The 14,279-nt window shown below is 50.1% G+C and overlaps 1 protein-coding gene across 1 annotated transcript in view; it reads right to left on the bottom strand.

Moving 5' to 3' along the window:
* CPXM2 (carboxypeptidase X, M14 family member 2) overlaps nucleotides 1-14,014 on the bottom strand; it is a 138,837-nt gene extending 124,823 nt beyond the window's left edge. Inside the window, exons 1-2 of the mRNA XM_087432768.1 lie at nucleotides 13,711-14,014; nucleotides 3,905-4,003 (exon numbers count right to left, since the gene is read on the bottom strand). Of these exons, the coding sequence (XP_087288894.1) occupies nucleotides 3,905-4,003; nucleotides 13,711-14,014 (403 nt within the window). The remainder of the gene's footprint in view (nucleotides 1-3,904; nucleotides 4,004-13,710) is intronic.
* Nucleotides 14,015-14,279: the final 265 nt, after the last annotated feature.

A 14,279-nucleotide genomic window follows, 5' to 3' on the forward strand; every position in this document is an offset into this window, starting at 1 on the left:
GCTGCCACCAATACTGGGAATATCCTGAGATGAATCAGATAGCGACCCTGCTCTTAAGCATTCATAGCCTCCCAGAACAGAAGAGCCATGCATAGGAATCACTATGATGTGAGAGAGGAGGGGACCAGGACAGGAAAGTGAAAGAGAGGTGATCCAGGCAGGCTTCCTGGAGGCCGCATTTGCAGAACTGTGAAGATCTAAGGCAGGAGTTGGCAAGCTACAGCTCATGTGAGGGCCAAATCCAGCCCACCTCCTGTGTTTGTATGGCCCATGAGATAAGAAGGGTTTTTATATTTTTGTAATGGTTACATTTTAAATGGTTATGTAAGTACCTACATAATGTCCTTGATTTTGTTCTTGGCTAATAAAGCTTACAATATTTACGATCTGATCCTTTGAAAATGTCTGCCAACTCCTGTAACTAAGGCACAAAAAAATCCCAAGATAGCAAGTAAAAATCATAGCTAATGCCTGCTGAGAGCTTACTGTGTGCCGTGTGTGCTACTCTGCAGACACGTCTCATCATCACAATAACCCTATACAGGAGATAGCATCCCCATGGCACAGAGGAAGAAACTGAGTCATAGAGAAGTTAGTAATTTGCCCAGAGTCTCACAGCCACTGAGAGCAGAGCCTGACCGCAAAGCTGTCCTCTTGATCACCCACTTAGATGCTTGTCCATTTCCCTACAGAGGAAACATGTGAGGCAGACTTTCAGCACAACACATGTGTGGGAACAAGCTCCCATCTGACTAAAAAAAAGGGAGGCAGAGGCCAGAATGAGTCAAATCTTGGTGGGCTCTGAACGCTAAGTAGGGAATTATTCTGTAACCAATGTGTGGTAAATGACATGGGCATATGTAATTTCACTGCAACACTATTTATAGTAACAAAATATTGGAAGCAATTAAATGTCCATCATTAGGTGGTTAAATAAATTATGGAACATCCCTTCAATGGAATGCTATGTAATCTTTTAAAAAAATGAGGATCTTCCTTATCTTCATTGTATTATTCAGCTATAGCTGTGTAACAAACAATCACAAATTCTTAGTGGCACACAATAAGCATTTATTTCTTAGGTGTCTACAGATCAGCTGGGCTCAGCTGGAGGTTCCAGGCTGCACGTTGGGCCCATATCTGCTCCACTCATCTCTCAACCCCCTTGGAGCAGTGGCCTAGGCTTGTACATTCTTCTTGTGGAGATGCCAGAGGTGCAAGAAGCAAATAGAAACAAGCAAAGCCTCTTAAGCCCTCAGCTCAGACTTGGCACCTTGTCACTCCGTCTTATTCTATTGGCCTCAACAAGGAACAAGGACCAGCCCAAAGTCAAGCGGCTTTCACCTTTTGTGACGGGAACTGAAAAGTCACACGGCAAAGGGGTGGACGTAGGAGAGACGAAGAACTAGAATAATAACTCAACCAACTGCAGACACTATTATAGAACAATATCCAAGATGAAGTTTGGAAACTTGCCACAGCTGACACTACTCCACAGTCATAGTGACAGCCACAGACATATTCTCTCTCTCAAAGCGCAAGTTCCCCAGGGGTGAAGTCCACAGCTGACACAAACCCTTTGGTGCCACCCACTCACATACCTGGATATGGTTAATATCTGTACCACCCACCACCTTGAAAACGAAGCAGGTAACATGTGCTCCCCCGGCCACTTTGCACACGATGCAGGTGACATCTGTTCCACCTGCCACCCCGACTCCATTCTGCCACATCTTCAGCAAGGCCCCTTAGTGCGACCCGAGGAGATGCTGAGAGGAGGATGGATGCAGGGTCCTGAGAAAACCCAGCTGCACATCTGAGGCCCTGTTCTGCCCAGCACCACCCACAGGCCTGTGTTCCTAACTGCGATGCCACCCGCCTCCAGGGACACCACCTCCCTCATCGTCATCTCTCCCTCACGTATTTGCACATCAGGGGCCTCCACAGCTTCTCTGCCCTCCAAGGTTGTCCTCAATTCTTCAATTTTGTTTTAACAGAAGAGTAACGTAAAGAAGTTTCACACAGATGAGAATCACTTCTAGAACACTCAAGGAATCTGGGCCCTAATGGCTGTCTTTGGAGGCCAGCGATCCCAACCTGTTCAGACAGAGCCCTGAGGCCAAGGTCAGGGGAACGACCCTGAGTGGGCCAGCGTAGGGGTGGGGGAGTGTGCTTGCGGCAGAAAGGAGGCAAGTTCAGACTTCACTGTGCGTGTGTGTGCACACACGTACACGCGTGTGTAGAGAAACGGGGCTTGAAAAATCTTTCTAAAAATGCCTCCCAAAATTTTTAAAACTTCCAATTCTGGTAATGAAGAACGAAAACAATTCAAACCAACCCTTGTGCTGAAGCTACTAAAAAACTCTGGACAAAATATTTTTTTAAACATGTTTAAAAGCACTTGAAAATGAACAAGAAGTGAAGAACTCCCAGGCCCGGATCTGACGGCAGCAAGAACCCAGCGAGGTGTGGCCAGCACCTGAAGCCGCTTTAGCCCTACGGCATTTGTGATCCTGAGGGAACAGCTGGGGTCTTATCAGCCTGCTGGGGCAAGGGGACAAAAAGTCATGAGCAAGGCCCACCCATGGTGTGGAGGGTCATGACCACCCGTTTAGCTGAAACTCCAAAGGACCACACTATCGGGGGAACCGGCAGAAACACAGCCCCAGCATCACACTGTGTCCTCAACACGCCATCCTGATATGCTGGGTCCTCCCGACGGCAATGGGGCCAGGACAGTGAAATTACGGTACAAGGAAAACGGAATGCAATTCTCCTCTGTTAAGTGATTGCAGAAGGTCATTGTTGTTGAACTGCTGGTTTTATTTTAGGATGCACTGTTAGTCATATTTACGATTTCTTTGATGGCGAGTTCTTGATTAGAAACACAGCCCTAAATCATTACACCATGCCTAAGGGGACACGCAATGCCCTTTGTGACAATCAACTCGGTTACACGGTTTATGGACTCACATGGCAGCTGAAAACGGATCCTGCCTCTGTAAATGCACATTTGTGAAACACTCTGTTTATTTTAAGCAGCTCTACTGCTGAGCAGAAAGTCTAGACCAGAAAATCTTGGGTTAAAATCCCTGTTTTGCCACTTACAAGCTGCATAACCACAGGCAAATAACCCATAATACCAAGTCTCATTTTCCTTATCTGTAATAATAAACATAATAACATCCACAATACTCAGAGGGGCATCAGGAGATGTCAAATATAAAGTCCAGTGGATGGCAACTACTGAGAGCTTCAGTGCTTAATAAATGGTTACTATTACTAATGTTAGCAGAAATGTGATCCTAAATACCATAGTTCAGAGTAATAGAGATACAATAATAGTAATGGTAATAGTCAATAATAGCAATAGTATAGCTAGTGGGCCAGAGTTTGCCCATGAGTCTGGAACGAATGGCTTCAACCATCCTAAGGTAAGAAATTGAAGGACCACTATTCTTACACGACAGTAAGAAACCAGGTCTAGCTTTACACGCTTTGGAAGTAGAAGACTTGATCTCTGACCCCAGAGGTCCCTGGGTTTGGTTGGGAGCTAAAAAATGCAAGCCCAAGGCTGTGGGCAGCTATGAGGCCTCATAAGAAAAGAAATGATGTTGTCTTCGGGGAGGAGGGGGGAAGGACAGGGAAGGCAACCAAGGGCTCCAGGGAATTCAGAAATGACTTTAGCCGAACCAGTCAGGAACGTGTGGCTGTGAGTTACTTGCACTGCAGAAAAGAGAGCAGTCTTGAACGGGTCCACCCGTGCACGGCTGGTTCAGAAGAGGCAGCAGGCCCAGAAGCCCCAAGCTGGGGACCCTGCAGCTGGCTGCTGCACCAGGGGCCTATGTCCTCCTGGACCGGGGACAGACCTGGGGCAGGAGGCTCTCTGCAGGGCCTCACTCACCCTCTCTGACATCGTCACGGGCCACGGGGATGCTGTGATCATCACTGGCAGCCTTCTCAGAACTCCTGGTTCTCATGCCTTTTCTGTTGCTATTTTTACCTAAAAAGAGAGAGAAATGCCTTTACTTCCACATATGTCAGAGTCACCCCAGGATAGCGAGAACTCAACCATCTTCTCCTGCAAGGCAGCCATCTCCACTCTCTGCCTCCCCTGTCCCCAGTGATGGCTCCCTGGACTCTCAGGTGCTCGTGGCTAAAGGGAAGGAAGCGTGTTACTGTGAACACCCAGGGAAATAAACACCCCTAATAAAACAATGTCCACTTGCAGGTCGTTACTCTTCTAAGACTGCAAAGTGCCCTATGATGGTACTTTTGACCCTCACTAGGGCCCACAGAGTGACACCACGTCTAATCGATAAGACAGAGCTGGAACTCTGGACTCCTGACCTCAGAGCTAGACTTCCCACCAGGCTGGGCTCCTCCCTCCTAACTATCTTCAACGCCCTGGCTGGGCACCTGGGGGTGATGATGCTCCCACCAATTAGAGAGATTCCTTATCAGAGCCTAGGAAGCCTGCCTGCTGGGGCCCCACTAACCCTTGCAGCTCCCTCTCACACTATGCTCCCTCTCCCTCTGCTCTAGAAACACTGGCCTCCTTTCAGCCTTCAGTTCACGTTTCCTCCCCACTAGAACTTGGCACATGCTGTTCCTCCTCCCGGAGCACCTTTCCATTCACTCTCCATGTAATTAACTCCTACTGATCCTACAAATCACAGCTCTGCCATCCCCTCCTTGAGATGGCTTTCCTGAATTCCTCACCTAAATCAATGCCTCCTTTGATGGGTTTTGATATTGCCTGCCTTTGGGCAAGTTGCCTCTATGCAGAGCCTGATGCAGGGGTTCAGTACACACGATGTAGTGAGAGAGGGCACTAAGGAGAAAGGGAGGGAGGAAGCAGGACAGCCAGAGGAAGGAGCTAAGCTAGGCTGTGTTCTCAGTCAGAGTCTGACTCAGCCTGATCCCATGAGGAGCACTGGAGTAGGAATTGCACACAACGTTGTCTGCACCTTGAGACAAGGGGCCACCTTTTCTACAGCGGGTTAGCCTCTGGCTACAGACTGATCAACTGGGGAATGGGAGATGCAGCCTTCCGAGGGCAATGCTCCAGAGAAGGGGGCAGCTGTGAGCTGTCACAGCCAACACCAGCAGCTGGGGATGGGTGTACCTACGAGAAAAGAGGACCTGGGGAGGGGGCTCCAGCAGCCTCGACTACAGCTCCACACACCTGTCTGTGTAGCATCATGACACACGTGTAACACGTGTTGGTCTGTTCATGGGGGCAGGAACTGCGACTGGTTATGCTCACCACTCTACTTCCAGAGTCTGGTACACAATAGGCTGTGATGAATGAATGAGTGAATGAATGACCAAACAGACAAAAACAAGAGGAGGGGCAGGTCTGTGGAGAAAGATACTTAGTTTGAACTTTATAAAGCAAGTTGAAATACCAGAAACATCTAGTGGATAGTGCCAATTAATGAAATCATTTCAGAATGTTTTACAATCACCAAAAGAAAAAAAAAGCCTGTTTATCAAGAAAACTTTAAACCTTCAAAAAATTCACAGGGTGCACTGGGCCCAGCCAAGGGCCATCCTCTCTCCATCATATTCTTGGGTGATGCCCACTGAGAGTATCTTTCATTTTTCATGTGAGCTGAAAAGTCACAAAATTAAGTGTCCCCCTCAGGTCAAGGAAGTCAATGAACCAAAATGTTCGGAAAAGTTGGAGAAGGAAGGTTGACCCCGAGGACCAGGGTGTGTCTGACATCAGCCTGATGTCACCTTGGCATCTGTCCCATTTCTGTGGGTAGGAATGTCATGGCCAGCCTCTTCTGAAAGAGCCTGACTGAGGGTCTGTGAAGACCCTGATTGTTCAAAAAATTGGTACCATAACTTTTGAGAATGCAGAGTCTGATTTGGCAGAAAGATAAGATGTTAAGGGAAGAAATGTTTTACAAAATATGGAGGAAAAAGCCAAAGTTCTGGGAAAGAATGTTCCTTTCCAACCCTCCCCGGAAGTCGGCCATTCATTTCAAGCCTTCTCTCTGCCGGGACAACATCTCTGGAGCCTCCATCGACAACAAGGAGTAAGAGTCCAAGACCATGGCCCGCGGACACCCTCAGCCTCACCTCCCGTGTGCCAGATCCATGTCCTTGACACAAATGTCCCTGCTCAGCTCTGGGAATCCAGTAAAGGCCCAGATGAGGGGCAGATGTGTTACCACCCCTAAGAGTTTGATTCCCCAGGGGGACCAACACGTGCAGAACAGAATCTCCGAAGGGAGTAACAAAGGAGCGGAGACAACAGGCAGGGCCCTGCCACCTTCTCTGCGGAAGACACGGTAGTTCCTGGTTATGCACAGGCGTACGGAGCTGGTTCCAGGTTCTGCCACCCCACTGACCACCATGTGTCCTCACGCAACCCGCTTCATGTCCCCATGCTCCGTCCCCTCAGCAGGACCACGAGGAGACTTGGTACCTGCCTCCGTGGAAGTTAGGGGGGGAAACAAACAATATATAATACATGTCAGGTGCCTGGGGCAGGGCCTGACCTCAGGAACCACTGAATGAAACACAGCTTCCATCTTTTCATCATTAATATTATTACTGAGCCCCCACACATCACAATGCACCATTCCAGTTGCTGGAAGCATAACAGCCAACATATGGAGCGTGATTCACAATTTACAAGGCATTTCCACGTAGACTATAACATTCCATCTTGGCCAAGTACCCATCGAGGGCAGGAAGCTTACTATGAACATTATTTTACAGATGGGGACACTGAGGCTCAGAGGGACAGAGCCAGGAGGAGGCAGAGCAGGAAGGGCCCTTCCCAGCCCCCTCCTCTCTTACAGCAAGAAGGCAACAGATGGTCTGTACAATGAAAGAAGAGAGTAGAGTGGAAATGGTGTACAGAGAAGGAGCCAGAATCAAATCAACATCTCCATCTGGGCTTCGTGACAAGACCGAATTCCTTAAAAGTAGCAGACTGAATTGCCAGTGTGGGCCACATGTTCTAGTCTGGTCTATGGTGATAAATATAATGCTTCTTGGCTGATAGGAAACTATTTTCTCCCCTCTCTGTACAAGGAGCTTACAGTAGCAACCCCCCAGAAATGGAAGAATTCTTTGCTGCATATTTACATTTTCCCCAGGAAATTCCAGCCCAACCATCTGTACTGCCTCTTGTGAAGGACTCAGCCCAGGGCTGTAAGCTCCTCGCTTGCCTCTTGTTAAGGAACCCACAGGAGGAGGATGGTCTCCCCCAAATCCATAGGGTGTTCTCCAGGGCTCCCAGATATGCGGCCTCATGGCATCGGGACAGACAGTAATTGCAGCTTCTAAAACACAACAACTCACGCACATCTGCAGAGACCCCTCACACAGGAGAGCCAGAGGGACTCCGCAGATGACGTGAAAATCCTCAACAAAAGCGGCTCCAAACGCATGCTCCAGGGATGTTAGCGGGAAGAGGGCCATGGCCTGGGGAGGGAACAGCCTGTGCCCTTATCCTATTCCCGGACAGCCACGCTCCTGGTAGAAACAGGCGTCCCAGGGATCAAGTGAATCCTGAAAGGCAGACTGAGTGGTTGAATGAGGTGCCTGCGTCCATCAGTGGGGGACCTGGACAGTCTGGGGTGGAGATGGAGGCACCAGTGCAATTTCTTGAGTACTTTCTACCAGGGCTAGACCAAGTCAATCAATCAACCAACCAATCAGAAGCCCTCCCCTCCCCCTTCTCCGCTGTGTCTTCTCTGGTCAGCCTATGCCCTCCTCTGGGCCAGCCTTTTGTGCAGACGACTTGGTCTCCATCAGGCCCCCTGGGGCCTGAGAGACAGCCACTCCCAGCCTCCATGCAGCAATAGCCACCTTCCTGACTTACCACCAAATAAGGAGCTCTTTAAGGAGAGAGCCACCCCCAGAATAGCAGCAGAGGCTGTGCAGGGCACCGTGGGTACGTGCCTGTCTCAGTTGGGGTTCCCCCTGGAAACAGCCTGAGACAAGGCCCGGTGCAGGAGTGTCTCTGGGAGGAGACTTCACGAAGCACAGGTGAAGATGTGAGGGAGAGAGACGTGGAGAAGGAAATGCCAATCACCCAGATCGCACTGTCAAGCAGGACCCACTGGGACTCAGCCTCCTGGGGACCCTGGGGAACCGGGCAGAAGGTGCCTCTGCACTGTCCCTCTGAAGGCTGGGAGGCCATGTGTTGACCTACCTACCCTCACACCACCTCGGGAAGCATGGCTTATTATTACTCCAGTGTCACAGTGAGGAGTCCAAGGCTTGGAGAAGTCACATCTGCCCATGAGAGGCGCCACCAAATTCTGATCCCAGCTCTGAGTCCTGAGCAAACTTTGCCAAACACCTACACATGCCTTGCACAGATCGAGTATACCACAAAAATCTGTGACATTAGAGTCTTAAATTAACATTTGAAGGTTTTTGTGCCACTCTAACCATCCTATGATGCCTGGATAAGTAGCCAACTGGCTGCCAGCCAATTATCGACACCAGCCCTTCCCTGTGGCCATCCAAAGACACCCCAATTTCACGGGCTTCATGATCCCAGAGCAGCAGCTATGGTGGCAGGGACCTGAGAAGACCACAGAGGGCAGCGCCATTGCTGGAGACGCCAAGCCTGAGAGCTCAGTCTCCCTGGCCCCCCAGGGACATCCATCGGAGACCCCCACCCCAAAACTCCTGGGATCAGGGCCCAGGCAGCCGTTGTCCCAGCACTGAAGGCATCAATCATGTGAGAGCTGGCAGCCATGGATGCTTGAGGCACATGGAAACACGATGGCTATTCTTAAGAACCACAGCATCCAATCCCGCTTCCCCAAACATGGGAGTGTCCCCCCTTCATTATCCAGGCACAAACTTTGGTTTCTGGAACCATGGGCACAGGTAGGGGGATTTGCCAGCATGAATAGTTGACTTTGGAAAGCATTTTGGAAAGAGAGGTGGTGTCTTAGAAAGCTGCTTGCTGATGTACATGAAATGACCTTTTTCATAAAACGTCCTTTTCCTAGGAATTTTGTAGGGAGTTTATCTGGACAAAACACTTTGGATTTAAGTCTTCAAGTGAGCATATATCATGATATAAAGATTTCTTGTTATTTGTTTAGCTGAGAGCATTGGGATTGCTTTTAAAATACACATTGACATATTTACAAACACATCCTCCCAATCTTCACACCCCAGCTTTGCCCAAGAGAAGACGTTTGCACCCAAAGGCCAAACACAGCCAGACACCCTGAAGAGAGATGAAGCAAAGCTTACAAGTGAAGCTCTTTCCAGCAACTGGCTTGCAGTGCGCACAACAGAAAGGGCTTTGTTTACAACCAAATATGCTCAAATAACAACTCTTTAGTTACTCCCACCCCCCACCCCACCTTGGCTGGAGCACAACACAGTACAAAATGCAAACTCGCAGATTCTGGGCACAGACACACAAACAAACGTGGCTCACTGCCCACTCTGCAAATTCCACGGGTTCGGGACTGGGGACCAGGACCATGGACATGATGTGGGCGTGCGCATATTCAAACAGTGGCACATTCTCGCCACTCCTTGAAGAAAGCAACAAACAAATCAGGACCCAAAAGTTAAAGGCGATGTGACTTACCCTATTTCTAACCAAGGTACAATGGAGAGGGAAGAAAGAAAAATCTTAAATCACTTATTTAGAGTCTTGTTTATTAACTTGTTTGTTTCTTCCTGCCACTTGGGAGGGAAAAGGTAAGTGAGTTATACAACAATGGTTTACTTCTCTGTTCCATCTTAGTCTCTAAAAAGAGTATGGCTGCAAACCAAGGTCATCCATTTGGAGATGACATGCAAAGTAAGTGCACCCCAAATCCACTGCCATGCCCAAAATGTGGTCCCTTGTCTTACTCATCACCCTGGGATAACGAAAAGTGGGGACCTGAGACTCACTCTCTGGATCCCAAAGCATTCCAACTGCAGGGATCTAGAAACCACTGAATTCGGCTGAGGCAGCTGAATACATGGAATTAGAGAGAAGCAGGTTGACCGGTCCCTATGAGGAACAACATTCTAGCCATCAGTACTGTCCATCCAATGAATGGGCAGTGTTGGGAGGAGGTGAGAGCCCATCAGTGGAAGTGTGAGAGCAGAGATGGGCAGTCCACTGTTGGAATTCTGCAGTGACCAAGAATTGGCATGCAACGGCCACTTAGTTTCCTTCAAATTCTAAAATTCTGGGATTAACTGATGTTCACAATGAGGACCTCAGAAACTATGATACGGAGTCCTACTCAATCTCAGGAAAAGATTCCACAGTTCTGTATCTGATGGTGGTGGTGGTTCCACAAATCTATACGTGTAATAAAATTGCAGAGAACTACACTCACACACACACACACACGAGTTGTGTAAAAACTAGTGAAATATGAGGTATGTAATCTAGTTAATAGTTTTGTACCAATGCCAATTTCCTGGCTTCGATATTGCATATAGCAGTGATTCTCAACCCACTGGGAACATTTGGCAATGTCTAGACATTTTTGGTTGTCTCAGCTGGAAGGAGGATGCTACCGGTATCTGGTAGGTCAAGGCTAGGGATGTGGCTAAGCACCCTACAACACACAGGACGGCCCCTCACACACACGTACACTGTTGGCCCCAAAAGTCAATACTGCCAAGGTTGAGAAATCCTGTACTATAGTTAAATAATGATGTACTAAAAGATGTTATCATTGGAGTAAGCTGGGTGAAGGGTACACAGGACTTCACTGTACTATTTTTGCAATTTCCTGTGAGTTTATAATTATTTCAAAATAAAAACTTAAAAAAACTTTTTTTTATATTCTACTCTATTCAGTGTATCAGGGCTCTACTTCTCTGAGAATCTGTCAGCAACTCATGGAAAAATGCAACACTCTCAATTAACCAAAGGATTCAGCTGTCCAAGCTACTCCCAGGAAAATATCAGCGCATGACGCCCATTGCACGTTTCTGTGGTAGCACGAAAAAACAGCCAAGGGTCAAAGCCCAACTCATACCAAGATCAAATCCCAATGCCCTTGGCTCTTTAAACAAACGTTCCTATGAAATTAAGACAAGACTCCCTGCTGGAGCCTGACACACAGACCACTTGCCTTCCGTCTTCCCTTGAGCCCACCCTTTACACAAGGCTATCTGGAAAATATTTTATCATCTGCAAAGACAAAGCAGAGATAGACTTTTAAATTAGTTATATATGCTTTCACATTCTTATTCATCTCTAAATCTAACCGCTCACTCCCACCTCATGCACCATCCACCCAGGGAAGCCAAGTCCAGACGTTCACATTAAATACTCCAAACGTGGCATGATGTTCCTTCCTCTATAAACGCCTTCCTAAGATATTATGACAACCTGCTTATGAAACAGTCCAACACAGAGAGGAATGCTTCTGTGACATCATGAGCAGTACATATATCAAGCCACCACTTAAAGTGGGAAAAAATAATTTTCTCTTAACACAGTTTAATCACACAAAACTATCATTGACTCCCCTAATCAAGGTCATTCTTAAACGAGTCTCCCGCACTTGGGATCCAGGGTGGAGGGTTCCACTGGCCAAACACCAAAGAAAAAGACAGGAGTTGAAAGCACGTGATGAATGTCACACTTTGCTTGTCGCAGTTGAAGCTGCTCTAAAAAGCCCCAACGATTCATTAGAAATGTGGCAGGCCTGGAGGCAGCTCCCCTGGAAGGCCTGAAGCTGAGTCTCTGGAATGTCCAAGGACTGTTTCAGTTTGGGGATCAGCGATCCAGCCCTCAGCACACCTGCGATTACTCTCTCCACGTCTCCCAACTTCTGTGCATTCCGTGAGGCGGCAGCGGGGCTGTCTTGCTCTCTCTACCCCCAAGACCTCACCCAGCACCTGGAGTTGAGCAGGTTCTTGGTAACAACCTCTGGAAGGAATGAACAGTTCACAGGACTGGCACAGCCATGAGTGGACACACTGGACGCTTCTGTGGAAAAGCTTGTAGAACAACTGACAAAGTGAAGGGAGGTAGCAGGTGCCAGTCTTTCTGCAGATGGAGAGGCTGAGGGCCAGGAAGCTGGGTGCTGAGCCGCAGACCTGGGTATGAAGTGCGGTCTCCAGACTCTCAGTCTGGGGCTCCTTCCACATTCCCCCCAGGGTCCCCCCAGTAAATACCAGAACCTAACATACATGTCTCCCACCCACCCCATGAGGCCCTGCACTGCGCTAAACACATAGCAGATACTAAAAAACAAAAACATGTGCATATTTGATTCAAACTACCAAACAAAAAAGGCCTTGACTTAAAAAGCACAGAAGGGCTTTCAAATCTACCAAGCCAGCGAGTGACACTGAGCAGGTTGCTTAAACTGTCAGAGCCTCAGGTTCCTCATCTGGAAAATAACAAGAATTATTAGAGCCCTCAGAGCCACTGAAAGAATTAAATGAAACAGCTGTACATAAAGCTCCTAATAGAGTCACAAAGTTCTACGAATGAGTGTCTCTTCCCCCTCCTATTCCTGTTACTAAACCACTGCGGCTTTTACAAATCTTAATTCCCATTATTCCCCAGAAAATATTGGAAATTCTGGATGGTTCTGTTCAGGGTTACACAACTTGCAGAACTGCCTGCCATTCACAGAGCTGCCCAAATTGAAACATGGCAGGACCACCCCACTGTGAATGTGCAAAGGGGCTGCTGAGACAGGTCCACACATTCAAGAGTTCTGTGTCCCCCTCTCCACCCCTTGCCCACTGCCTCGCTGCCGACTTGCATGAACGGTTTAACCAAACAAAGGCGATTGCTTCCATGCCAGGAGCTGTGTAATGGTGCCACCGGCACGTATCTCCTTTCAAGGAAAGCCATTACAAGGCCAGAGACTTTGGCCACAATCCTGCTCATTTCTCAATCTTGGAATGCTAGGACCACTGCCCTCTGCAATTTGAGCAAAGAACATTTGGAACAATTAAGAGAAAGTCCCCCTTCACAAGGAGTGTAAGAAACCGACTGTAAGTCATTTCCCCAAGACAGAGCTGGCTGAAACTGGGGATGGGTGTGAGAAGGGTATGAGAGAGGGATGGAGGACGCAGCACCCCAGGCTGCCCGGCGCCGTTGGCCTTTGCCCCCATCCTCCAGCTCCACCGCTCCACCGGCACCAGAATCCTACCGCAGCCCAAGGCTCCCAGGCAGAGGCTCTGCCACCGTGTCTCAACTGGGCAGAGGACTCAAGGGACGCACAGAAAGCGGGAGGAAGGGAGCCGAGAGGGGACACCGACTGGGTAAAGGCCTCTCTTGAGCTTTCCCCAGAAGGCCACTGTGCCAAAACGGCCCCGCCGTTCACATCGCCAAATCGGAAATTCACTCTCAAGAAAACGCCCCGTAGGAAGACTGAAAAAGTAGGCAGAGAAGGAAGAAGTGTCCGGCAGAAAGATCCTTTGCCCAGTAAATTTCAAACTTGGGGCATGAGGGACGCAGGTCCCAGGCAGCTTCCCAGCTGCACAGCTCTCCCGCTACCCGAGGGAGCACGCCGGTCAGGTTCAAGGTCTGGGGATCTCCGAGGGGCCAGCGGGATGTGCAAAGCGGTCTCCAGGCAGGCGGGGGTGCAGAGATGGGGAGGTTCGCGGGCTCGCTCGTCCCAGACACACGGACAGGGAAGCCAGCTGTCCCCTCATTGCCAGCGGCCACCGCTGGAAGAGGCGCGCAGCCACGGGCGCCCCTCGGGCCGCCCAGCGCAGAAAGTTACTTACCTGGAGGAGATGTCTCCGGAGCCAACTTCTTTTTGAGAGCTTTCTTGGGCTTGGTCGCCTTCTTGGGCGGCCTGTGCTCAGGCGGGCGCGGCTGCCGCTCCTCCTCCCTGTCCCCCGCGGGCAGCGGCGGCGAGAAGGGCTCGGGCTTGGGCTCTGGGCGCGGGTAGTAGGGCTCCCGGCTCCAGATCTCCTGCACGTAGTAGTCGCGGTCCTCGAGGGCTGCGCCCTGGGCCCCGGCCCCGGCCAGGGCCACCGCCAGGAGGGCGAGGGCCAGCGCCAGCGCGGCGGCCCCCCGGGGGGCCATGCCTGCTCTGCCCCGCGCCCTGGGCAGGGTCACGGTCGCCGGGGGCGCCGGGCGGGCGCGGACGGCGGCGCGGGGCAGGAGCGCCGGGCACAGCAGCGCGGCGCACGGGGCGCGGGAGGCAGCCGGCCGGCGGGGCGTGTGACCGGCCCGCGGGGCTGGGCTGGGTTGGGCCGGGCCCGGGGAGGGTAGGGGCGCGCCGAGGCGCGGGGCGGGCGCAGGGGGCCCGGCCCCGCCCTTCCTTCTTTCTTCCCTTTCCCCGCCAACC

The sequence above is a fragment of the Ceratotherium simum genome, chromosome 6 (assembly GCF_057802395.1).
Source record: "Ceratotherium simum simum isolate JZ-2026a chromosome 6, ASM5780239v1, whole genome shotgun sequence".
In the NCBI taxonomy this organism is placed as follows: Eukaryota; Metazoa; Chordata; class Mammalia; order Perissodactyla; family Rhinocerotidae; genus Ceratotherium; species Ceratotherium simum.